This window comes from Apaloderma vittatum, unplaced genomic scaffold (genome assembly GCF_000703405.1).
Source record: "Apaloderma vittatum isolate BGI_N311 unplaced genomic scaffold, ASM70340v1 scaffold11439, whole genome shotgun sequence".
Taxonomy (NCBI): Eukaryota; Metazoa; Chordata; class Aves; order Trogoniformes; family Trogonidae; genus Apaloderma; species Apaloderma vittatum.
Genome location: NW_009735841.1, coordinates 2,033 through 29,515, shown reverse-complemented (window position 1 = coordinate 29,515; position 27,483 = coordinate 2,033). Strand labels below are relative to the sequence as shown.

The 27,483-nt window shown below is 46.0% G+C and overlaps 1 protein-coding gene across 1 annotated transcript in view; it reads right to left on the bottom strand.

The window, feature by feature from the left end:
- LOC104279458 (voltage-dependent T-type calcium channel subunit alpha-1I-like) overlaps positions 1-21,843 on the bottom strand; it is a gene marked incomplete at both ends in the record, with an annotated part of 30,746 nt that extends 8,903 nt beyond the window's left edge. The window contains 14 exon segments of the mRNA XM_009876747.1: positions 301-485; positions 1,393-1,461; positions 2,315-2,438; positions 3,510-3,610; positions 4,533-4,949; positions 6,125-6,164; positions 6,166-6,316; positions 8,902-8,992; positions 9,457-9,612; positions 10,095-10,212; positions 10,907-11,092; positions 11,707-11,858; positions 19,783-20,186; positions 21,537-21,843. Coding sequence (XP_009875049.1) covers positions 301-485; positions 1,393-1,461; positions 2,315-2,438; positions 3,510-3,610; positions 4,533-4,949; positions 6,125-6,164; positions 6,166-6,316; positions 8,902-8,992; positions 9,457-9,612; positions 10,095-10,212; positions 10,907-11,092; positions 11,707-11,858; positions 19,783-20,186; positions 21,537-21,843 — 2,501 coding nt within the window.
- Positions 21,844-27,483: the final 5,640 nt, after the last annotated feature.

Genomic DNA, 27,483 nt, shown 5'->3' with positions numbered 1-27,483 from the left:
GCTTGGCCTAAGTTAAGCATCTGCAGCAGCAGAGCCCCGCTCTCCCTGTGCAGTGCCTCATCAGTGGGGATCACTCTCCTGTGACCAAAAAGCCTCTTCTGCCGTTTAGGTTGGTTGCCTGATGAGGTCCCTCCAGGGCCAGGGCCATACAGCTAAGGGGAACCTCTCTGTGTCTTATGGCTTGTCAAAGACCACACTTTGCCAGGCACAGTGGGATCTGACTCTGGGACCCTTCCTGGGGGTGGGGAAGTGGGGCCCAGTGGGAAGAGGGGACCAAGCAAGGCTTGGTGGGGCTCTGACCGGAGAGGACGTAAGGTGCGCAGCAGCCGGAGGACTCGCAGCACCCCCAGGATTTTGGCACCACCAGCAGAGGCCACTGAGACCACAATGTCAATGAGAGACACGAAGACCAAGAAGCCATCCAAGACGTTCCAGCTGCTGCGGAGGTAAGCCTGATCCCCAAAATAGAGGCCTAGAGAGACCACCTGCAAGAGGAGAGGAGAGGTGGTTAAATGGCTCCTGTCCACATTGCCTGGTAGAGGGCAGCTGTGGAGAGAGTGGGAGGATGAGGAACACTTATCACCTCCACATGACACTAAAGTGTCATCTCATCATCTTTTCCTTGAACCTGGAAGGCTACGAAGGAAAATGTCTTTGGGGAAAGTGGTGGCACATAACTCCAGAGATAACAGGGCCAAGGTGTCTCCTTCCCTTCCCTCTGCCTCTCTGAGCAACAGAACAGCTTTTCCTGTCATACCCATAGACCTGGGGCAAGTATCCCAGTCCAGAGTTCACTTGGGAGACAAAATTGGGCACCAAACCCCAAAACTTTGGCTCTCAAAGGAGTGGTTCAGTTCTCAGCAGTTCTCAACACCAGCAGGTGCTGCAGAAATCACTGGTCTTGGGGAGAGCTGAACACCCTGCAAATCACGGCCGCAATTCAAGTATTAATTTAGGAGTTTAACTCCAGGCACCCAGTTTTAGGACTCTTTCCAAATCACAAGAGGGGAATAACAAGATTTTCCTGTTGTTGAAAAGTACCTAGACACATATTGAATAATTATCTCAACTGAGCATGTTATTAATGTTGATGTTACTCTCCATGAGAAAGGGAATGGACATTTGGCATCATTACAAAATTCATACCTGAAGGCCAGCTATTCCTCCCAGGTACTAAGATCTCTCTGAATTTTAAGCCCAAGATAAACATCCCCTCCATGCCTGACAAGAGGAGTCTCAACCCCAGGCAGCACACCTGCCTTTACCAAGGCAGAGGGAAGGACTGGCACACTGAAAAGGCAGAGATATTTTGGAAGGGTGTTGAGCAAACATGAACCATGTTGTTCCTGACATGGGGAAAATGCTCTGAGCTGTTCATCTCTGGTAACTTACCTTCAGTGTCATCTCAGCTACAAAAATTGCAGTGAAAATATAGTTGGACACAGTGAGAAAGATTCTCTCCTAGAAAAGAAAAACAAAGGCCTTAAATGTATCTTAACTTCTTCTTGTTAGTCTGTCAGGCCCCTCTGATGAACTTGCCACATTTTACCTTCCTGTGAAGGGTCTGAAAGTTGGGGAAATAAGAGAGGTACCCTTGGCAAAGGTCAGTGCTGGGCAGCCTTAGGTTCATACACCTTGTCTCAGCCTTGTGCAACATTCATACACCTTGGCTCAGCCCTATGCAACAGCTGGGACAGGATCCTACTCAACTCTGCAAGAGTGCAGTGGATGGGATTTGTAATGTGTCCTGCAAATCTGGTTTCAAGGCTTTCTCTGACCTGTTCTGCTAGTGCAGCTCAGTCCTGACCTGCTGTTCTGACCTGTGACTCCTTCCTGAAGGCGTGTTGAGCGCTCACCACTGAGTTGTGTGTTGGTGCAGTCTAGGGTTCAGTTATGGCAGACATGCAGAAGAAACCATTTCACTTGCCAGCCTGAGCCAGCTCCAGGATAGCTCAGAAGCAGCATACATGAATGATGACATGCCATTCCTACAAAATGGAAGTTACTCTATCTTTTAATTCCCAGTCCCTGTCCTTTTTTCCCAGTTACCTCTTAAATGCAGGTGTCTGGGAGACTCTTTTAGTTTCCAAGAGGGAGAGAACTAGGATTACTACATTATAAACTGAGTTGATCCATTATAAGACCTTGCAGGAGAAGCACACACTACGTGGATTACTAGTATTTGGGCATTTGATAGGCGAATGGGAGCTGGTGTTTAGTGCTGAAATTATTCCAGAGGTCAAAACAATGCCAGGAGCACTTATAAACCTCTGTCAGAGGTGCTAAAAAGCAGGTCAGAGAAAATGTTGCTCACCGTGCTTCTGTGTTCAATCTGTGGTCTCTCCAGGGCAATGGTAATGCAGTTCAGGAAGATGAAGGCCAACACAACATAGTCAAAGAGCTTGTGAGCGATGATGGTTTGGCAGAGGAGGCGAAACCTGCAAGAGAGTTCTCATAGGCAGCCATGCCTTGGGCAGAGCAAGGTTAGGAGCTATGAGGACAGAGAATTGAATTCTGGCAGAGAAACTGAGTTCCGAGTTAGCTGCTTTCCTATCACTTGTACCAACATCCTTTGCCATGGCGATATGCCAGGGTGACTCATGGTCACACAGGGAGCATGGAACAGAGCAGGGGCAGAGCAAGGTGGTGAACTTTCATTCATTGCCCTGGTGCCAGAGTGGTTTCCTAACCACTACAGCTCTGTTCTCCTCTCTTGCCTTGTAAAGAAAAGGCTGAGTTTCATTCTTCCTCTCAAACTCACACTTTGTACCACCCCAGGGCGAAGAGGCCACATGCTGAGGAGAGGCAGGTAGGTAAGCATTCATGATGACCGCACTTCTGTCTCCTCTGAAAGATGCTGTGCCCATTAGCATCAGTGTCACACAGAGCAAAGAGCACTCCCTCAAGACCTGTAATGAAACCCCCCCTTCTTTTCAAGAGGTGATGCACATGCATGAGAATACTGTTGACTGGGATACACGGACATTTTCTCCTGGTGGGAAGACCCCTTTAGCAGAAAGAATTTATCCCCAATTTCTCTTTTTCAGACAAGAAGAATTCTAACTTTGCCCTAAAAGTTGTGATATGACTGCTGATAATTTGGTACTGAGACTGAAAATGAAATGTAGAGGCTGTTCTGGTACCAGGGGAGAAAATATCAGTATTATGGAGTTGTTAATAATACATTCCTTCTCCTTTTTGGGTTAATGTTAGTCTTCCCTGCCTTGCTTTGCTATAAATATTTATGATTACACAAAAGAAAAATGGGTTGCTCCAAAGGGAGGATAAAATCACAATAGCTATTTAGGACTCTCATCCTTCCTTTCATCTCCAGAATTAAGGAAGAGAAATGCTGTTTGGCTGTAGGAGGGGAGATGGAGCAGACAAAACACATTCCCAGATGGTAAGTTTAAAGTCACAACCTAACATGCAGCTCAAGGGATGTGGCCAGTACAGCAACAGGATATGTCCCATCTTCTCAACCCTCTCATGGCAAAAACTGCACAAACCTGTTTTGTGGAGAGAAGAGATATATGGACCAGTCTTCTCGTAACTCACACCAGTCTGGCTTATAGACTTCCATCATCTTCCGGATGCGAAAGCACAGGCTCTGGAAGGACGCAGCAGAAGCGAGTGCCACTGGTTACCTTCCCACTTGCCTGAGAGAGGCACTCTTCCTTTCACATCTGACCCCAAATATCACTACCTGCATCTCACCAGGTGCACTACCTGCCTTTCTTTAAGCCCTTCAACAAGGAAATGGACTCAAAGAACAGCAAGCCACTGAAAAGGAGGTAGGAGGTGCTTTGCCGGGCCCTGTTTACCTTTTCATATCTGTTTTCCTCCCCAGACCGTTACAAATAAAACTGCTAGTTTACTTTCTAGAGCAGGATGTTGTACATGATGCCTTCTCAGAGCTGATGGAGTGGCTCTGTTATATAAGGACAGTGCTTCCTCACTACTTCATCTAAATGAGAGGCCAGGACAGGGAGGCATTCTGTTCGCACTTGGGCTTGGAAGTGTTTTCATTTCATACATCATGTGTCTGTTCAAATTTCTACTGACCCTCCCCCTACTTTTTCCACCCTTTGACCTGCTTACAGATTGAGCTTTGCCGTCTCCCAGGCTGCCACTGCAAAACCACTTGAGTGGTCTCTTGGACCTCTGCTTTCTGCTCTGATGTGCTGATGTTCCCCATGCAAAGCTCTTGCTGGTCACACAGCCTGAGTTTTCCTAGTCTGTGGAAATCACTGGCTGCACTGCTTTGAAGTTACAAATGACCACACACATGCCTCACATCTGTCTTCTGCGATTCACCTGTATGAACACCTTGCAGGCAGCCTGACAATGCAGCTTGATCTTGTCTGGGCCTAGAAGGTCCCATCTGCACTCAGTGCTGTCCTCCAGCTGTACTTAAAGCACCTTTGCAATCTCTCCCATCCATGTGGCAGGAAGACTGGAATTTGAGGATGGATTTGGGGTTTCCCACAGCACTACAGTGTAACCCCAGGTTCCCTCCACCAAGTACTTACATAATCTATCTCTTCATCATCCTCTCCCCGTTCCTTGTGGTTGTTCATCTTTGGGAAGATCTCCTTGGCTATACTGGGCATTTTGCCATTGCAGTCCTGATGCTCGCTGGCCCCAAATGCTGCTCCTAGCTTATGGGTCACTCTGTGGCCAGATGGGACTGAGGCCAACTCCAGCAGGTCACAGGAGCCTTTGTTGTCCAGAGAAAGTGTCCGGCGGTGATGAAACACCCTTCCTGTCCCATCTGGCTCCCCGCCGGCCGCCCTGTGCCTTTCTCCAGACAGGAGGGATTCATGCTCGGCAGAGGGAGGTTTATGCTTCAGGCTGTGTCCTCGGGCCAGGCTGTTCCAGCTGGAGCGACGGCTCCCCCAGGCTCCACTGCGGCCCCAGGCACCATAGTGAGAACTGCGGGAGCTGGACTGTAAGAGAGCAGGACAGGGACTCAGCAACTCCGGACACAAGAAGGGAGCATGAGATCCTATTTCAGATCACAGACTTCTCCCTGGGTCCCTAAGCCAGGGGATTGCCATTTTTACAGCCAGGAAGTTGCATGGCAGAAATTTAGCAGCAATCTCTGTAAATCTGACGATAAATTGATAATGAGTTAGCAATGGTGCTGGTTGTTGTTACTTTACAGCACCATCTGTGTGCAAAGCACTTACAGGGAAGGTAAAAATATAAAGTCAAAGGCTTTACTTACACCAACACAAGGCAGGATAAAACTCTCCAAAAATCTGACTGGCAGCTTTTTACACTGCCCTGGTAAAGGATAACACAAGGTACAGGGTGATGGATAACCTGAAACACCATCTTTGAGTACAGTCGTAGTAAAATTAAGAAATAAGAGAAACAGGCTTGTTGGTTACAGTCTAGTCCAACCACATCAGCAACTTACTGTGTAGCACATGGCTGTTTGGAAATAAAAGAGGTATAAACCCTTTGAGCACTGATGCACCCAACCCCTCCCCCCTCACCACCCCAAAGATGAGGTATCAGTGGGAAGAAAGCCCAGAAACTGATGTTGGTGGATAGATCTGAGATGCATTGGCTGGATAGCCAGCAGTGCTTGAGGAAGTGCTAAGGGGCAGCAGGACCTGCTACGGGGAGCTCAAAGTCAAGATTTCTCTCTTCATTGTTAGAAAACCTTCCAGAAAACTCATCTCTTACGAAACTTGGCAGTTGTGGCATCACCCAGATATTCCTATGCTCTTAACTCACTCAGGGCATCATTTTGTGTCCCGTATTCCAGGAAACAAGAATAGAGCAAGGGGACAAAAACTGTTTCACTCTAGGAGGAAGACTGTTTCTTTGGCGTTCTCTCTGTCGCACCAGAAGAAGAGCAGAACATAAAGAGATGAATATCACACTCTATGGACTATAGATCAATAATGTGGAAATAAATTTCAGCTACCTGGAAATGCAGATAAACAATGTGAACTGACCTGCCTTCCTCAAGATAGGAGATGTGCTTGCGTGAGAAGCCTACAGCAGCAGTGCAATCCTCCACAGCAATTCCCAGTTGATGGCAGAAAGACAACAGAGTGCCTGGACCTCAAAACAAGGGCTTGATGCACATTTCTACTCACTCACTCACCAAGGACCGCTGGTCATAGGTCATTCTCCCCAGGGACATTCCGAGACCCAACAGGAACACGGATATGGTCAGGCTGCAGGGAGTTGTGCGAAGAGGTGGTGACCCCCACAGCAGCCACTGGTGGGTTGGAAGAGGGCAAAGATGGGTCCAAGTGTCCATTAGGTGTCACAGGAATTGCACAGAGTTTGGGATCTGGGTAGAAAGATGCAGAAAGAAGAGAAAGAGAAAAGAAGGTGTAAGAGACTGTGTTAGTCTTTTGCCTCAACATTGTTGAAAAAAAAACCACTGAAGAAACCACTGGCATTACAACGGAGCAGCAGCTAGACTAAAGATTTCCTGTTGTGGTACTGCACCTGTGCATGGAACAAACTCCAAGAAACTGAATATATAGCAAATTCGGAGAAACTGAACCCAGCCTCTGTGCATGCGCCCAGAACTGGGGTCTGCTTCTCAAGACCTCCCCAGTGCCAGTACTGGGCATGCGTACCACCACAGGTGGGAGGTGGAGTTAAGAACGTTAGTTCTTGGAATATGCTAAAAAGACTCTCAGAAGAAACATGAATATGTAATAAGATGGTATGATAAAAGTGGAAAAGGAGATGGAGTCTGGGCTCCTCCTTTTCTTTGGCCAGCCTTTGTTTCTGTTTCTCCCGCCTGGACTCCCCTCCGTCTCACACTCAGCTCTCCCACCCTCATCTCTCCACGGATGGATCAGACTGTTGGCGTGGTGATAACTTCTCCTTTCGCTTTCCTTCCTCTTCTCTCTCTCCGTTTCTCTTCCCCTCTTGCACTCGTGCACTAATAAAGTGCTTGGGTACTTGACTCCATTTTGAGTCTTAATTCTCTTCCCAGGTATACGAGGCAAAACCTTCGGCACCGGTCCCAGACCAGTTTGCGACAGACAGTGAGTTCCTCATTATCCAGTGACTGTTTCAAAGTCTAGGCTGTTTAGTGTGTTAGAAGCAGTTAAGAAAGTATTAGCTATTGAGCAACAATCAACACTGATTCATTCTGATTTAGGATGTTATGGCAAAAGCAGTGCAAGCTGGGAAGAATTTGAAGTATTCTCTCCTGTCCCCAAAACTGATGGCAGATCTCCTTGGCACCAGACAGATGAGAAAAGGGTGGGTCAGGCAGACTCAGGCTGACAGGCAGAGCAAGAAGCCAAACCCTAGCAGCAAGGGGAGGAGATTGTACTTCTGCACACCGAAAACAGACACCTGTATCTTTAGCTCTGAGCAAATACCACCGACTGTCAGGCTGGCTACATAAAGCAGTTAGGCTAAGACACCAAGGAAAAGACTAAGATGTGAGGATACCCACAGGCATCCATGTATTGGGGTCACCTCTAAATTCTTGCAGTCATTCTCTTCATCCTAGTCTATCCTACTGCACTGGAAGTCTTCAAATGACTGATCATTGACCTTGGGGATCCAAGACACCCTTGAGCGGTATGTCAGGTGCTGTGGATGACCGTCAGCATTTGATGAGATGGATGGAGAGGATGCAGTACTCGATTTTAATGCCTGAGAGTACTGGAGCAATAATTTTTGTCTGATCTATCGCATAATGAACGTCACATGCCCTTGTCTGCACACAGTATCACAGCTCTGTAATCTCTTTCCCATCTGCCCTTCTAGGGGTTTTGCTGTCTATATTCAAGGTAAGCTTTGATATGGTGCAGCCATGCAACCCAGGTTAAGACTGCTTTGAAAACAGCTAAGCTGCGGGACATAGCTGTGACAAGCGAATACTGGAGCAACAGCTCTTTGCTGTGGGAGCGGCACTTAGGCTCATAGCTGTGCCTGTGGTCCTTGTCTGGATTTTGCTGTAAGCATTCTTGTGCCCGTCCTTGCACCTTGCTGATCCTGATCTGGTCTTGCTGACTGGACATCTTAGCTTGACTTCAGACTGTCCTCACCACTGTAGACTTGCCTGACTATCAGTGAACCATGGAGTGACCCTGGCTAGTGTCAGTCGACTTGCTCTTTTCACCTTGTGCAAGTACTGTGCCTTTGTTGGTGGGGTCCTTGCCCTCCTGCCTGGCTGTCCCTCCCTGTCATCTCCTGGCTCACCATCCACTGTGGAGCAAGCTACTCTAGCTGCTCTCTGCCACCAAGTCCTGCCTGAAGTATAATACCTCTTGTAGAAAAACTTCCAGTCCTCAGGGAAGGACTTTGAGGGGTGGAGACCTTACCCGGCAGTTTTTAGGCAGATTGTTCCAACAGTTAATTATGTTTCCTTACAAATATGTGGCTTTTTTTCAGTCCGAATTTGTCTAGCTTCGGCTTCCAACCTTTACAATCTCATTATGCTTTTTTCTGCTCAATTACAGAGCCATCTACCATCAGAAATCTCCCCTTATGGTCGGCACTTACAGAGTGTGTAATCAAGTCAGTTCCCTGGTTTCTCTAAGCTTCATTAGCCTCTCGCTATGAGGCAAGACTTCCGGATTTATCCGAGTCCTTTTCAACGTGTTGGTATGCCTTTTACAAATGTGGGTCCCAGATTTGGACATAGTGTTCCTGAAATAAGCAGAGACGTTCTTACTTCTCCCTCCTAGTTGCCATTCTCTAGGTCATTCAAGAACTGTTGCCCTTAGCTATCACATTCCTCTTGATGCCAACAAAGCTCTGATTTCCCATAAATAACACCACAATCTAGCACAACCAGTAAGTACCTGGAGATGGCAGTGAGTTTCCTGCAGAATCTGCTTTCAGATTTCTCACTAAAAAGCAGTGGGAGATAAGCAAATAAGACTGTTTGTGCTACTGTACCTGAGCCTTCCTGAGTCTCTTGGAACTGATCTAATTCCTCCATGTTTGATGAACTCTGATCTTCATCTGAGTATGACCGGTTGGCATCGCCCTGGAACACATAGATTTAGAAGGTAGGAACTTGTGAACAGAAAAGACCACTTGTTCCTGTCTCTCATTGCTGGAACAATTGTAAAATCCCCCTTGGCATCGCATGATCACTGAAAAGAGCCTCAAGTGATCTGGGATGGCTGATGTACTGCGTTCTTGCTTTTGGAGGGGCAAAGGACTCACTCTAGTAGGGAATGGTCTGTTGCACAGGATGGAAATTTGAACTTCTTTCCAGATGGCTTGTCTCTTCACTTGCAAGGATTAACACTGGGGTTTTTTTGTTTGGGTTTTTTTTGTATTTGTTTTTTGTTTTGTTTTAATCAAGCCTACCTTGAACCTAACAAGGGAAATGACAGAGGTGTCATACTTTGAGAGTCCTCCACCCCAGTACCCTCAAAGTGTCTCAGAAGTCTGCTTCTTAGCACCTCTATTTCTCCTCTGGAAGATGTCTCAGTGGCAACTCACCTCAGCCTGGAACCCCTCCACAAGAATAGCCACCAGCAGATTGAAGAGCACGTAATTGCCAAATGTCATGAGAGCCACGAAGTAGAGAGATGCCCATGGCGAGGTGGAGGCCATGCCATTATAGAGCACAACATTCCAGTCCTCCTGAGTTAGGATCTGCAACCAGGAGCAGAGGCCACATAAATGTGAAGGAAGAACATGAAGAGGATTTCCAGAAAAGGACAGTGAAAGGACATGCATTAGGACCACATGAAGCCTCTTAACTTCCCTACAGTCACACACCCACTGCCCACTGTCAGTGGCCAGCTGTGGTACTGCCCAATAACTGAGCTGAGCAAGAAGAAACAAGAGTGACCACGAGGGCAGCCACGTGCTGAGCTGACAATGTGAAACATGGGAGGTGCCACAACAGGAGTGAGCTTTGCAAACCGTCTCCTATGAAGGAAGGAGAGCCCCTGCCTGAAAGATATATCAGTCATTTGATTACAGCAAGTGATTGTTCTTCCTCCAAACGTCACATGCCAGACCCTTTTGTGCTTTCAGAAGCAAGCGTAACACTCTGCAATGAGAAAAAGCACCTCCTGATCATCTTCACTTTGCCCTGTCCCCTACCCTGGTAGAGAGCAAAGTGGGCTCACCTGGAAAACAGTGACGATGGCCCACAGCAGGGAGTCAAAATTCTTCCGGTCAGGAACTGTATCTCCTGTATCTGTCCTTAGGCTGAACTTGCAACCAAAGATGTGCATTCCCAGGATGCTGTTAGGACAAGAAGAGGAGATGGTTCCAAATGTAAATGTCTCTGCCACCATAACGTGCTCATCAGAATCATTCTCTTTTCCTCCTGTCAGACTAATGTAACAACACAGGAGCGAGGTATGGAACAACACAGCCAGACCACTGGAACCTAACTGGGAAGAAGGAGCTATGTATTGCACCCCTATAGATCACCAAAACCCCTTGCTTTCCATCTGTACTGACTCAGAAAACACGAGTTCCCTCCAACCTGTCCTTCAGATCTGCTCTCTCCATCGTTCTTATTTGCTCTCATTTTTCTTCATTTACCTACCACTGCATCCACAGGATGCACTGACAGACTTTCTTGGTTGCTTCATGCCACCCTTCTGCCAGAGTCAGCCTCCAGATTGAACTGTTCCTGCAGCCAGTGTCGATTACCAAAAGACTTCACCTACCCTGTGATGGGACATTATGCTCAATGCACACATTTGGTGGCAGTATTTCTCTACCCCACTCAGGCCAAATCTTCAACTGCTAAACCCAGTTTAGGGCAGGAGTAACTTCAGCCCTTATGAACAGATAAACATATGTCAGCACTGACTGAGCCTAGAGCAATGGGCAAGGTGAGTCATGCAAACATGCTCTGAAGTTGCTGCCCACATGAGCCATGCAGTGCCTTTCCAAAACACTGCGAGGCAACTAACTGCTTCCTCACCTGAATATAAAGATGAAGAGCATGAGGAGCATGCAGAAGGTGGCTACATTGTCCATAGTCTTCATCAGCACCACGAGCTGGCGGCGCAGAGCGGGCATGAAACGCACCAGCTTCAGGACCCGCAGGAGACGGAAAGTCCTCAGCACAGAGAGGCCCCCGTCCGACTGGCCGATGATCTCCCAGATGCTGTGGCCCAGAGAGGCATAGGGAGTATAAGGGACACAATGAAAGAGAAGTGAGTGAATAGGAGAGAGAGAGAGAAATAACAATGCTAATCCAAGTTTTCACCTCTGTATTGGCAGCAAGTATAAAGGGGTCAGAGATAAAATCTGTTTGAGCAAGACATTGTTAGAAGTATACACTATAGGCTTATACTTATGTGTATAAAATGGTATTTCTCCCTTAAGAACATGTACATGGCACTTCATGTTGCAGGAATAAGGAGAGGATTGTAGCATTAAATTTCAGCAAGGCAAGTTATTCTATCACACATTAAATCTTTGTACCACCCTTAATTTGTGCATTTTTAAAATATTTCACAGCTAGTATTTACTATGGACTTACAAGGCAATTGCAATTTCCTCCACTCTACAGAGGAGGGAACTAGGGGGCAGAAATGTGGCTTTCTTGAGTCACCAAGTGTTGGGAAAAGACATCTTGGTCTCCCAATCCTTGTCCTTGTGCATCAGCTCCTCCTAGTATAGCAGCTAAATGCTTTTGGAAAATGCACATGAAAACGTGCAAGCTCTGTGATACTTGTTTCTACGCATATTTCATTTGACCCCCAAGGCCCTTGTCACCTGATGATGACGATGATACTGTCAAAGATGTTGTAAGGGTTGCGGAGGTAATCAAAGAGACCAAAAGCAGCAAGTTTCAGGATCATCTCCAGGGCAAACATGCTGGTAAAGACAACGTTGCTGATCTCCAAGATGTTGGTCAATTCCTCAGGCTGGAGACAAGGCAAATTCAGAGAGTCAGAACTGAAAAAGCCCTGAAATTACGGGAAATAAAGTGCTATTATTCCCAGGGGACAGGCTTAGTAGGGAGCTGCAAAGCTCCCATGGGTGATATCCAAGTGGAGCTGGATAGAGCCATTTGCACTCCAATTCCCTTGCACATTTATTACCTTCATCATTGATTATGTCCCTAACAAATTCTTTAGTAGAGGTAGTCAGGAGCTCCATAGCCAAGGCTGAACAAATGTCTCCCACATCCCATTCCATACCCTGGTCCCTCAGCTAAAGGCTGCTTTACTTTGTGCAAACAAATTTGACTACTTTTTGAAGCATAGCAGAAGAGGCTGACTTGTGGTCAACTTTTTCTTCAAGGATTTCTTCTTCTGAGGAAGAAGAGAGATGATAAAATCTTTTACTCAAATTCTGAAAACATGTGAATGGTGGTCCCAATAATTGCCCAAGCAAATATCAGGCTCGATGACTAAGACAACCATGAGGAAGAGCACACTGCTAACACCTACCTGTAAAGGATAGGAAGAGCAGGACAGGGTGAGGAAAAGGGAAAAATGGACAGATGGGAGAAAAGTAGATACACAAGGTGAAAACTTCCAGGTATGACACAAGCTGAGTGTGTTGAAAGGAAAATAAAATTTTTTAAAAAAAGAAATCTGACCCTGCCTCAGGCATTTTTTTCCTGTTGAATCTCTGACACATTTTTCAATCCCTGTGACACAGCCTTCAGCAGAAACCGATGTGTTTGTGCATAGGAGAGAGTGTTTTAATGACTCCATCGGTGGAACAAGTATGAGCAAATTAAATTACTCCTCCTTTTTTTTTTGAATTAATCACTTTTTCTTTAGTGCGTATGGCCTTGGAAACTTATCTGACAAGGTCAGGAAAGGGTTTAGACCATTTCCTCAGGAATAGTGAAGCGCTCCTTCAGAAGGAGACAGTTGCTATGCTGATGTAATTGATGAGGGATGCTAGGGTCTTGCCATCCCCTCTGAAATGGAGGCATTCCCTTCACTGAATTTGGGATGGACTCATCTGCACAAAGTACCTCTTACCCAGGGACTAAGACTGCACCAGAGCAAACAGCAAAGGTTGAGGTCTCGAATAAGGTCAGATGCATGAGGGGCAACACATGCACAAGCCTGCCCCTGTTTGCACACACTCAAACACACATTTGTAGCCCAGGGAGACTACCACAGCAATGACAAGGTATAAAATGTTTCCAAAGTGAGAGAAAAACTTTCTCCCATTAGAATGGATTGCATCTTGGGGCCAGGCTAGTTACAGCCTTCAGACAACAGGAGACTGACAGGGCAATTCACCTGGCTGTAACATGCTGCTGGTCATCACCTTCCCAAGAAGCAGCTGGTGGGGATATGCTTTAGATGAAGGTGTGACACCTTCCCAAATGGAGAGACAAGGCATGGCAGCTCCAAAGCACTACTTCAGGGCTCCTCTGGCCCAAATTTCCATGTTTACCTTGAGGCAGGTATATCACACCTCAGACAAGGTTAGATATTTGATGTTTAACCTACTGTTTTCCTGAGCCCCTACTTGGAGCCTTCAAGGTGAGTCTTGCCCAGGCTCTGTGGTAGCAGGCAGTAGTACCCTCACCATTTGGATACTCATGACGAAAAGGTGGCTGAAGACTCCCCTCTTCCTTCACATTGGTCTAAGCTATGCCTGGCCAACCGGCCACCCTTTTAATCATCATGTAAAATGAGTGAGAACAAGAAAACTGCAAAAGCCTGTTGTTCAGGGCAAGAGACAACAGAATACTCCTGGCACTGCAGAAACAAAAAAGTGAGGCTCTGCAGGTCAGAGCCAATATTTTTACCATGAATTCAGTATTAGTGCCCACTAAGAAGGACTCATGATCTCTCCCTGAGGACTGCAAAATTGCTGTTTTTCTGAAGGGCAGCCTTTGTGTTGGCTGTTACTTAACCAGCTGGTGGAAGGAGAGAAATGCAGTTCTGAGGTCTGACCCCCTCCCTGAAGCTGGGGGCTGCTTTAACTCCTGCTCTGGGACCCCCAGGGGCCCAGATCCTCTAAGGTGAGCAAAGGGACTGGAAACTGCTCCTCGCACCTGTGGCTTCCCATGCTCATTGCTAAATTTCTTGCACTCTTCATGGCAGATTTTTATTGAAATAGTCTATTTCTTTAAAATCAAAAAAAAGGGGAGATGGCTCAATTTCCATCCATAATTACATTTGAATAACAAAACCAGCCTGCAAATGAGGGGAAGAGGAGGGGAGATAAGAGAAAAGAGAGAAAAAGAATGAGCAAGTGCACACAGGAAGGGAGAGATGAAGATTGCTTCACAGAGAGCCAGGCAGTAATGACACTCACCAGGAACGTGAGGTCCATATGCTAAAGAGAGATGGCAGTTTCAGCCTGAATCATATTATTATGTCAGTGAGAATGAGCAATGTAAAAAAGCAACAGGCTATGGTGGTGGATTATCCTCCTCTCTGCTGTCCACACGTTCTCTCATGTGCTGTCCTAGGGAGAAACTGATGTTTGAAAAGCCATGCCTGTGTCTCTCTTGTGGAAAAGGTCACCTGTTTCCCTGTCTCTCCTTCCCTCCCTGACATCTGTTTCTCTAGTTAAGCCTCCACCTGTTAATCTTTTTCTAATGGGCCATCAATCAACTCCAGCAAGGCATCCTTCCTAGAGAGAGAGGCGGGAAAGACTGGGCAGGGAAAGGAAGAAGAGATGGGCAGAGAGAAAGGGCAGGAGTCAGGAAAAAAAAAAAAACCAAAGCTGAAAAAAAGTGGTAAAATAAACTCTCCAGCACCACAAGTAGATAAGGAGAGATTTTTAAAAATGGAACAGGAAAGAAGTAAAAGCTGGGGAAGGAAGAGCAACACAAAAGAAATTAAACCAAGGAGGAAAATAAGAAAGAGCAAAAGAGAGAGGAGCCGTGTGGGGAGGCACAGCTACTGACCAAAGGTAGATCCTGCATTGCAGCCATTTCTGGAGATACAGATAACTCAGCAGAATGCAGAGAGCCATCAGCCAGGAGCCAGGGCTGTGGGGTGGGGGCCACTGGGGACTGTGTCCTGTGCAGGGACGCCCCTAAGCCTGGGGCAGCGCAGTCTTGAGTGACAGCGGACAAGGCTAGTGGCTGGGACATGGCTGGTGCTGGGGATTCTCTCTGACCAGGGAAGTGTGAATTTCATGAAGGGGGCAAGTGAATGGGGAAAAGGTGTTTCTCTCTTGTTCTTCCTACCAACACAATGGATGTGTGACCTCACAGTTGTGAGAGCTCCCCAGGCTCCCACAGACAGCACTCGGACATTGAACTTCCAAACCATTAACAAAGCTTCCTGCTCATAGGCCACTCAGGTTTACCTACAAACTGTAAAATGAAGTGTCCACAAGGAAAGGCCTGAATACAAGGCCTAGTCCAAGGAAAACCAGGGAACACTAGAAATCTCACCACAAGAAAAGCCTATTCATATTGCCAAGCCAAGGTAGACTCATCTACCCATCACACCCAGAGATAAACTTGAACAAAAGCTGTGGGAGCTGAGTATTGGAATGAGGAGGGTGGCATGAAGGGGAGAGAGATCTCAGGCATTAGAGCATGCCCAGAGCCACTGTGTTAACTGGTTCACGTACTCTGAATACGGATCTCTTTCCAAATCCATGAAACTACCTAACTCACATCTTCATGGCACTTAAGTCCTTCATCCCTGTCAGTGTAGATCAAATACAGAGAGTGAAGTGTATGATTCAGGTCTACTACAGGGCTCCTATCCACTGACCAGAAACTAGTCCTGGGGCAACATAGGGCAGCTGCTCAGCTTTTTTCTCCTTAGTTTCTTACTAATCGACATTGGAATTCTCAGATTAGATTGAAAACATCAGTCCATTATCTGACAGCAGCCAGAGATTCCTGCCCTATAGGAAAGGTTAGGAATATGCAGACCATCATGAAGCTTCTGCACGAGTTTCTCCTAACCGGGAGTAAATTGGCAGCTGTGGAGAAACTGAAGAGTTATTGATGTGATCTGTGCAGACCAGCCCTACCAAACCGTACCTGCACATCACTGCTTCTGAGAACATGAGAGAAGAATATTCCATAAAGAGGTGTCTCTAACCTTTCAGCAAAAATCCCAAGATTTCCACTCACCATTTCCAAGTAGCTTGACAGTAATCAGAAGAGTCATGTCAGCCATGGAACATACTAACTAGCTTTTACTTATTGTAATCACCACCCCACAATCAGTGAAGGATTTTGTGACATTTTGTTGTACCCTAGTTTTACAAGGCTGAAGTAATGTGGTTTCATCTACCACCCCAGGGAGACTGTTCCATCATTTACTAAAAGCCAGTATGATGAGCTGGCTTGGACATTTGCTGATAAGCAAGCAAGTAGTAAAAATAGAAGCAGTAACTATAAAATATGAACCTGTGGATGAAATAAATGCTGATATAAAGGAAAATTGCACAGGCTTAAGGATATGAAGGTACCTATCCACTGGGCTGTGCTAGTTAGGAAACAAAGGATCGTCTTTTGATACCACAGGATAGACCCTGTAGAGTATTGATCTGATATATGAAGGAATACTGCAAGTAGATACTGGAAAAGATAAGTTACTCAGCAATGGCTTCATTGAAGGCTAATGGCAAGGAAGCCCAAGTCCAACAGGCTGTTCAAGAAATATAAGAAAGGCAGCCTGGGACTTTTCAGCTGGGATCGTCCTTTCATCCTCATGCTGAATACGGGAGAAAAGCAAGCAGCACCAGATCCTCTGTGAGTATTAAAAATTAGTAAGCCTCTTAAAAAGATCCTTCTGGACAGCCACAAGCATCTAATATCTTAATTTTCTACACTGGATTTTAAAAATATGCACTTCCAAGTAAAAAGAGATCTGAAGAACTGCAAAAACTATTTCAAGCCGGACAAAGCTTGAAATGAAGGGATTTTAGCTTGTGCAGCATACCAGCACTATCTGAAGGCCTAATAATGAGGATATTACATGGTATAATGCACACTGATGGATTTGAATAAAGTTACCTATTTACAAGTGATAACTTGTGATAAGTGTAAGGATTAAAAATTACTCATAGCAGTGCAGTTTGTCCCAAAATGAGTTGATTTCCCTCACAAGAAATGTATAAGGATATAGGAAGCTGCCTTGGCCACACAGAACAGGACAAGGGACTGGATGGATATGCTGAACAAAGGCAAATTCCAAGGTGATTTGGAACCTAGTACAGTGGTTTTGAGTTGCTGAGGTTAAGTCTTCCATCAGAAAAACGTTGCAAATGTTAAACTGAAGAACTGCAACAGATAATATTAATTCATGTTTTTCTTTCTGTTGGTCAAGGCTCAGGAATCAAAGGAGAAACTTGCACATGGGGTCTGTCCCCCAGGTTCCTGTGTTTCTGAGCCTGACCGTTGTGCATGCCTCCTGCAGTGTCTTTCCCACCTTAACCTGGTGGTTGGTAGGTGCTTTGGTGAGTGGGACACCTCACCTGCATATAGTCTGTGAACAAGTGTACCAGCAAAGAGATGATGGATGTGCCATGAGCTGCTCCCAAGACTGCTCAAACCTGTGACACCTTCACACATCCTCTTGCCCAGACAGATATGCTCCCAGAGTGTGGCTGGTGTTGTGATCTCCCATGCACCAGAAAATAAAAGCCAAAAAGATCTCTATATGCATTAGCTCCAGGCCAGGAGAGTCCATATGACAAAGTAGCTGAAGCAGAAGAAGCTACTTCAGTCATAGGAAGGCATCACCCTGCAAATCATAGATCTCTGTGGGCAGAAGGGTTTTGAGAGATATTGTTTTATGAAAACTGTGTTTCTGGGAGGAAAAATAACAAGAAAAAGAGAAATGAAGGAGAGGAAAAGAGGTGATGAAGCACTAATCTGAGATGTACTGATAGCATGGCTTGAGAAAAACTGAAAGAGAGCAAGGGGAAGTGGAAATGCCTGTGTGCTTTTGAGCTGACTGAAAAAGACCTGGAATTCATGATATGGTATGAATTTTTTTTTAATCTTCTTATGCCTGGGAAACAGGATTCAGCATACACATTTTAAATAAACAGGCTGCACCACATTTTTCAGTTATGATCAATTTGGCTGACTTCTCTTTCTAGCAGAAACAGCATGCAGGGTCATGAGCTTTTCCTAGCTACTTATGGATAAAAAGCAATAGCATAACTTTAAGGATGTGTCATTAATAACCTGCTACTAGAAACCCCAGGGCTGCAGGCAGCTCCCACTCTGCTGCGGGCTGTACAAACACGGCAGAGGCGGCCTAGAAGGGCTTAAATCTGCGCACACAATAGCCAGAACATGAGAGTGAATTCTCTACCTCCAGCTCAAATATTCTTCTGCTAAACTCCTAATTCATGCTGTCTCCAATAAACCAAAATGAACAATGGCTCTCCCTACTTGGTGCTCACATCTTTAAAATATTAGTGGGCAGTTTTCATACTATCCTGGGCTTCAATCCTTAGTCATCTCTGTGCTACGTGATGAATACATCTCTCTTTTTTATCTGTTTTCATGAGTCAACCCCTCCAGCTTCTTCCTCGTTCTCCTCTCCCCTGAGTTCCTGCCAGTATTTTTCTGGTACTGAAGCATTCAGTGCAGTTTTGCATTCTGGGATCAAATTAAGGTTTCCCATCCTTGTACCAGAAACTAGCTGGGCTCTGAAAAATGGTCTAATGCTTGGTACGTGGGTGGTATCCAGACATCTGAGGCTTCAAATACTGGCTCAGACACTGTGTTGCCTCAGTCTGGGTGTCAACATATCTCCATCCTTATACTGCACATGACAAATCTGCATGCCTTATTTGAACCAGACTCACTGCCTGTCTCTTTGCTGCCTGAGACTGTGTTCAGGACTAGACTTCACTTTGGTTTCAAAGCTTCAATGCAATCATCATCTCAGCAGTGGAGCAATCTCTTACTTTTGTGATCTGGGCAGACACATGGAGCAAATCATGGTCACATTCAGACTGGTGGCATAGGTCTGAGCCGCAGATGCACAGCAAGGACTCCATCAATGCTAAGAGCTACCAGCCAGCAATGCAGATGCGAGGTCATGGGCATGCTTACCACCCTCTGAAGCTAGCTCTGCACATCACGAAGTAGACACAGCCTCTGTTTCCCAGCTATAAAATGAGGGCAGACAGTCCTTCTCCATCTCACAAGTCTGTCATTAGGACAAAGTGCACTGCTGACTCAGACCTACCAGAAAACTATTGCCGTGAAAGTCAAACCTGTGCCCACACCTGCTGCCTATGTCTGACCCAGCTACCACTTCTTGCTGTCGTGGCAAAGGAAAGGCTCCAGTCACCTGAGCCCCCAGAATGACTGGAGCTGGGAGGTGGTGCCTTTCCTAGCCTTCTTTTATAGATACACTGTGCTCAGGGATCTCTTAATTAAGCTGGAAAGGCTAGCAAGCCGATGGATTTGAATTGAGATGCTGGTGAAGTGCCTGTGACATCCCCAGAGGGCACATTAAATTAACCAGATAGACTAAGGATTCAGTAAGCTAATGAAGAGAGAAAGGAGAGAGATGGTGGAAGAGAGAAGGGTGAAGGAGAGAGAAGAAGATGGAAAGAGAAGACAGAGCAAAAAAGAAAAATAGAGGGATAAAGTGAGCAGGGAAGAGGAAAAAGGAGGGATTGAAAGCAGGTGAGAGGAAAATACATGGACACAGTGAAAGTGATTAAGTGCAGGGATAAGGAAGAAAATGCCCTGCAAGATACTGAGGCTCTCTCCAAAGCCATGCTGGGACCATCTGTGCTGCTGCCTGGGGTCCAAATTGCTCAATCTCTGCCTCCACAGAGTTGCATCAGCTGCTTAGCAAGGCTGTAATGCTGAGCAGGACTCGCCAGTCCCCGCTGCCCACCCCGTGCCCTGAGGTGCCTTACCTGCTCATGGTGCTCAATGCCCATGCTGATTGTGTTCACCAGGATTGCAATCATGATCCCACGGTTGAAGTACTTGCTGTCCACAATCCCTCGAAGCTTGACTCTCACTTCTCGCCACATGTCACTGCAAAGCTTCAGTCGTCCACCTTCTTCCAGTTCGTCCTCCTCCTTCTCCAGTGCAGAGGCACCCATGTCATCTCTGCTGCCCTCTCCTTCCCCTTCGCTGGCTCCTCTCTCCTCCTGGTCTGAATCAGCACTACCCAGGACAGAGAGCCTTCGTGATGCTTCGTGCTCCCTGCTACGGCATCGGGGGCAGTTGTTGGGATCCGAGGTTGCTGTCACAGCAATGGGCTGGACCAAGCCCTGAGGAGGGCAGTCAACAGAGTTGTGCTGCTGGCAAAGTCCTGGGGGAAGGAATGATCACTCTCAAGGGAGAAGGCTTTGGAGAAGACATCCAAACTGGGCACCTGTTTGGTGTGGGGGTATTTAGACAGGATAACTGGGCTCTTTAGCTATAAGGGATGACCAACCGCTGGCACATCATCTCAAGGGCCGCAATAAAAGCCATTGCCTCTGAGGGCTTTATGCTGACTGGTTGTGTCACCAAGACTGTTCTGCTGCTAGTGATTAGGCTCAATGGGGGTTTACATCCATCAGAGGAAGAACTGTTTTGTCTGATGCAGGAATCACAGCTTGAGACTCAATAGCTTGTGTTAAGTGGGAACTGAGGGAAAAGGGATCACAAGGGCTGCTTTTGGTCTGAACAGCTACAAGTGGGGTCTGAGAACCCACATGCTGAGCTGAACTCTCTAAATTAGGGAAGCTACATTAGCAAAGCATGCAAGAAGCTGGCGAAAGTAGCACAAGAACAGTTCCTCTTGACAGTCCATGTGCTCTGAATTAGAACAGATCTGCTCACTTCAGTGAGACAACTAAGTTTGTGTTCCTCCATCCTTCAGTTGGGCATGGAAGATCAAATGGACACTGGGAGAAAGCATCAATTAATTCATTAACACAGTGCATGAGGCCCACAGAAACTTTCCTCCCAGCAAGTAAAGAAAATGAAAGAATGAGCATGTAAGACTGGCTGAAAAATCCCTCTTTTGCTTGTCAATGGAAGCATTACTTATAAAAGACATCGACAGACAGTTAATATTAACTCTATAAAACATCTTAGGCCAGGAATTCAATTTCAGTGTTATCTCATGTCTAATTTTACATAATGCTGTGAGCTCTCATCAAGAGAAATTGTCTTGATTGCCCTCGCATATCGCATTGACTTCCTCAGTATTGCTTCCTTGGTTCAGGAGACACCCTCTCTCTTGAGGTCCCACAGCAACTCAGTTTGAGAGGAGAACTCTGGGGACCTGCTGTGTCACCCAGTCTAATCCTTAGTCCCACTCTCTCTCATATTCCCCTAATACCTAGCTCTCTCAGACCACTGCCATCCTACTGCTAAACCAAACCCGGAGCCATTTACAAGCCTCAGTCAGTGCCTTTACTGTTATCCTATTATGGTCTCTGGGTTTTCCATGTTCCTTGCTGGTCATCCCTGTTTCATTCCCACTCTTGTTGGTCATCCCCACCTTCTGGGCTGATGCACTGGCCATGGCCCCATGCTCAACAGCCAATGTCAATTCTAATTCTGTGCTTTGTAGGCACAGGTTCTCTGGCAAGCTGACACATGGGGATGCTCCTAGTTACTCTCACATTTCCACTATTGGCATCTCCAGCTTTACCCACACAATCCTTACTGTAGTGCCTCTGGCTTTTCCTGTTCGTTCCTAGGTTGGCATCGCTCTGCTCCACGTGGCCCTGGCGTCGGCTCTGTATGCTGTTGTACAGCCCAAGGGTGCGGCGTTTGGCTTTGCGCATGATGTGGCAGATGTATTGGAAGATCTCCTCGTAGCAGTCTCCCGGCTCCATGTAGCTGGCGACAGTGCTGGAGGAGAGGTACCGGGCCCGCTGCTCCTGCATCAGCTGGTGCTCCCGCTGCTTGGTCTCCGAGAACTGCGTGGCAATGACCACCAGGCACAGATTAATCATGAAGAAGGAGCCCACCTAGTAGCAAAGGAGAGGCAGGGACAGTCAATGTCAGCAGAAGGATGAACACATGGGAAGAGGAAAGAGGAGAGAAAAGGGGAAAGTGAGTGGAGGCAGACAGAGGAACGGGAACCTGTCTCCTTAAGGAGATGGGATTTCTGAGAAAGCCAGGGCTGTCTAAGCTTGTTTTTAAGAACTCACTCAATGTAATTTCCATGCAGAATTTAGAACTGTGAACCGAAATTCAGGAAGCACAAGCCTTACTTTTCTAGGCTTTGGGACCTTTAGCACGTCACTTAGAAGTTACCTGCAACGGGTTTGACGAAAACTGGACTTTTTCTTTCCCTCCCTCTTGTGTTAAAGAGAAGGTGGGAGACAGAGGACTAGTTTAATAGCTTGGTTGCTTTCTCCTCTGCTTGCTCTTTTATTACTGGGAAAATAATGCACTGTCATTTATGGTCTTCAACTCTTGGAGGACATGTCAGTATTCTCAGAGCATTTTATTTATTTCTACCATTTACACCTTAATTCACCATACAGGGAGATGGCACTTCCCTGAAATGAATAAGCTCTTGAAATCAAAGAGGAAAAGGACACTAAATAGTCTGGCAAAACAGTGTTTCCTTGCCCATTTTCTATTCTTCTGATACTAGACATATTATATTAGCTCTTATTTTACCTGTCCTCTAGCCTAGGTAGGCTTTCCGTTTCAAACATAAAAACAACCATCACCTACTCCCCCAATTTCTTAGAAATAAAACAAAAAGCCCAAGTTCTTTCTGTTCTCCATCCAGAAGCCAGAAAGTCTGTCAGGCTTATTTTACACCTTTGCATATTCCCTTTAAGCTTCCTTTGCCTTGGTTTCCTTATCTGTAAAATGGAGCAAATATTTCTTGGTGCTGAGAGATCTGGAGTTAGAAATCTCTCAGTGTTACACGTTATGAAATTACATATTCATCTCCACTAGGAGATTACACTTAGAATAAAACCTGTGTTTTCATGTGATGAGAATTTCATACATAACAGGGCTGGTAACCGTGCTCAAAATCATTCTCAAAAGCTATGATGTCTTGATTGGTGCCTGCTCCCTGAAGAGCTGTTAAGTGGTGATATGGCATCTATAAATCGGAGTCTAATCTCTGAACAAGGACCACTTGTCGGTACTGTTCTGAAATGGACTATGCAGGGCAGCCCCTGGGAGGAGAAGAAGCACCGGGCTCAAGATTTCTGCTTCCCCTAGACTGGGGAAACTTCCCTGCTGATGAATGCCCTAGCATCATGTTCCTCCTGTATGAACCCACACAGGATCCAGTCTCACCTCCCTCTCTCTCCTTTCGTCTTTCCCTTTTTTTTAAAAGGGGTGCCCTTTTTGTTTCTCTTTGTTCCACAGGGTTGTGCTTTCAAGGCCATTGATTTGTGAATGATGGATTCTGCTGCCTTCCAAGATGTTGGGCATCCTGTCGGTGCTCTGCTGGTGCTGGTAAAACGTGGAGCCGGGGTAGTGCCCAATCACAGAGCTGGAGCCAGTCCTGCCCTTACAGTCACACACAGAATCGTAGAATGGCCTAGGCTGGAAGGGACCTTAGAGATCATCTAACCCAACCTCCCTGCCATAGGCAGGGACACCTCTCAACCCGAGCAGGTTACTCAAGGCCTCATCCATGGCCTTGAACACCTCAAGCGAGGAAGCATCCACAACTTCTCAGGACAATTTATTCCAGAGTCTTGCCACCCTCACACTGAAGAATTTTTTTCCTCAGGTTCAATCTAAATCTGTTTTCCTTGAACTTAAATTCACCTCCCCTTGTCACGTGTCCTCCGCCACATAACCCTTCCAGCAAAGGGGAGAGGGCAAGCAAAGATGGCCATAACCTGACCCCAACCCTCTTGTGTGGAAAAGGTAGAGGTTTTTATAGCAATTACCGCAGTTTGTTTTGTCTATTCAGGCAGCCTTCCCCCACCAGCTTGCCATCTTGGTTGTCCCTTTCTGTAACACACAGGTTTCCAGCAACTCTGCCCAGAGGCTTAACACAGTGACTCTCAGTATTTCAAAGAGGAGGTGTCCCTCCTAGCACCTGAATAAGCCTTTGAAACATGAAGCCTTTCCTAAACAAATTCAACATAATTGCAACAAACTATCTCAAAATAAAGGACTTTTTTTTCCTCCTCTTCTCAGCACCCTTCAAAACTGTTCTAATTCTGTTTCCTTCATCACTGAACCCTTCTCTTCCCTCTCCTCCTGCCCCTATTTCAGCCTGTTTTCCCTACCGCTTCTGCATATGGCCTTGAAAATTAAAACAATGTTTATTTGGATTCCTTCAAATCCCCCAAAGATTTTTCCTAGTCCATAACATCTTACATGTTTTCACTGATGAGAGTATCATAAAATCATGGAATGGCCTAGGCTGGAAGGGATCTTAGAGATCATTTAATCCAATCTCCCTGTCCCGGAATCCAAATTCTTCTCTAATGAACTCTCCTGCTTTCTTCCCCCTTAGCACCACACAATGCTCATAAGACTGTCCAGTCAGTTATTTCCCTCAGCTTGCCCTGAGTGGGGCAGGGTTGGGAGCTGGTCACCAGCTATGCATGCATTTCTGGAATGCTAATTGCAACACAGCACAGTACTTTGCAATTTCCAACAACTCCACAAACAACAAGCGATTAAGACTTGCAATACCTTCACTCTAGGCTACAGGCAGAGAGGCCGAGGGCAACAAGATGCCCTCAGCAGAGCCACACTCTCAGCCTGGGGTTGAATCCAAAGAGGGGTTTAGGTTTCACATCCTCAAAGGCATCGTTTGCTGTGATCTCCCACCAGATGACCAAAAAAGGAAGGAGTGAGAGGACTGGATATGGCAACTAACCCTCAATCCGTAAACCTCTTAGCTAGAAACACCACATGCAAAAGAAATGTGTTTATTTAATCCTTAAGACGACAGGAAAGTCCGTAAACTCAAAGGCTCTGCTGAGCTTGACACTGCCTCCCAGCTAGCATAAGGACAGGAAGGGTCCCAGATGGCTCGTAATTGAGCGATCCATCTCAGCTAGCTGAGCTGGGAGATTGGAAGTACCTGACATCGAGTCAGACAAAGCATTTGACAGAGGCAGGAGGAGATTGTTAATTCACAGGCCCAACACAGGAGTCCTGTTCAGCCCTGAGACTAAGCTATACTTTGATTAAGCAGATCCTGGCCTTGCTCAGGTTGAGGTTTGATCCCTGTCTCTGCAATATCTAATAAAATGCTGACTTATCTGTCCATTATTTTTATCGCTTATGCCTAGATATCCAGGTTGTCTTCTGAAGCCCGTGTGTAAACACAGAGTGCTTTAAGGAGGCCATTGAGTGCTGCAATGTGGATGCCAGCCTGAGAATTCAGAAGAGCTTTCTCTAGTCCAGGAGCCACACCAGTAGCCAAGTAGGTAGACAGGTGACAAAGAGACAGCCGGACCTCATGCAGAAGGACCCAAATGAAACACTGACCCAAAAGGTGAAAGCAGCCCTTCCTTGATGTCCTTCATGCCACCTCCCTGATATCTGGCAGAGGGAGAAACTATTTACAATTTGCCAAATATGTAAAATGCTTTTACCACCTCATTTTGCAAGGTCACTCTGAGTGCCAGGGTCAACACTCTTCGCTTTAGGTGAGAATGTCTATGCAGGAATCCTAATCCTGCTGGCAATATGTGCAAGTGGTGGAGCCTGATGTTGCCAGGTGAGCAGTAGCAGGTAATACTTCTGTGTAGGTGTTTGAAGACATCTCTGTGAGGGAAGAAGTAGTCACTGATGAAAACACAGCTCTAAAGAACAAGCTGCAGAGATCCAGCAGCAGAAGAATAAGCTTGAGCCAAGGCTAGGATGTATGTGGAAAAGCAAAGAGTCAAGGCTTGAAGTATGACTGTCAGAGGAATCCTGCTTAGAAACCCAGGCCTTTCAGCCATGGAAAAGGAGAGAAGGATAAAGGCTGGAAGGATAAATGTTGGAAGGACCGTGCTTCATAAGACTCTTCCTATGGAAGACGGGTTGTAAATTCTATAAGACGACTTAGAAGGAAAAAGAAACCAAGTGATAGCAACTTCTCACTATGTTTCTATGTGCTGTAAAAGATGCATTACACATGCAAAGAAGGTAACAGAAAGGCTAAATACTGTCTTGGGGTACCTCCACCAAAAGCAAAGGAAATATCCCATCTCGGCTATGGCTCCTTCGTTCTGAGCAGTCCTCAGAGTAAGTTGAGATTTATGTGCTCTTGTGTTTGACGGAAATAAACCTACATGGCTTCTGCAAATGAGGAGGGAGTGTCTAGAAATGTCAATGACACTCTGCAGTAAAATCTCAGGTGAAGTGTTTAATTGAGGGTTTTCAGCACCTCCAATTTCAGAGACAAAGTTTGAATCACTGGGAATCCACATGAGGTGAGCTAGCACTAGAAGGATGCTTCTGCTTAGAAACCAAAAATAGACTGGCAGAATTTATGTAGTTTGGAGCAGGAGATGAGGGGCAGTTTTTGGAACTGGCCTGCAGGAAATGGCCCCAGTGGTTAAACACTGACACACAGTCCTTCCTGGCTCTGGGAGAGACTGTGTCTGAGAAAAGGCATAAATTCCATGCCGAACCGAACATTGTGCAGATCTGGGTATGCAGGCCATGCCACTCAAAGTGAAAATGCAATTAGGTATTAAATATCTATTGTACAGTGGGAGATTTGAATAAACTTTATGGGAAATAATTGGTTTTCTGAATTCACAAAAAGCAGCGAATGTTCAGTTTGCCTTTAGGAACTCTCCTCTTGCATCCTGTGCAATCATACCTCTGCACTGTCTCTCCTTAGGAGTCTCCAGCCTCAAAGTAAAAGTAGCATTCCTTAAGTTGTATTTTACCTCTGCTGTTCTGGCTCATGCTTCAGCCCACAGGGAGAAGGTCATCTTTCCAGTTTTCTCTCCTTGTCTTTTCCTTATGATGGCAGAAGGCCAAAAGGCAGGGACAAATCAAAGACACCATGAAGATCCAGCTTTTTCATAAGTTCTCTGATCTGAATGGACCCGTAGATTTTTTTTTTAGTGATGCTCCCCATATGTACAGGCTGCAGAATTTCTCACAGAAACTGGATTAAAGGTTTGTTTGCTCTCAATACCAATGTCTGCATGCCAAATTTAATTTAAACCACATTCTGTACCAGATGAGTCTGTTTATATTGCTGGGTGACCATTTCCAGAGATCTTATTTCCAGGAGGGCAGATAGGATGAGATGTAGGTGAAGAGCAAAGTCTTAGCCAGATCCATTTAGTAGCCTGTCCAAATGCTTGTAGGCCTTGGAAATACACACTGCAGTCCTTACTGGCTAAGGGACCTAGAACTACATTGCATCTACCATGTACAGATTCAATACTTCCCATACCCATAGAATCACAGAATCATTCAGGTTGGAAAAGACCCTTGGGATCATCAAGTCCAATCATTAACCCTACTCTAAAAAATTCACTCCTAAGCTATATCCCCCAACACCACATCTAAATGACCTTTAAGCACATCCAGGGATGGTGACTCAACCACCTCCCTGGGCAGCCTATTCCAATGTCTGACTACTACTTCTGTGACAATTTTTTTCCTTATGTCGAGTCTAAATCTACCCTCTTGCAGTTTGAAGCCATTCTCTC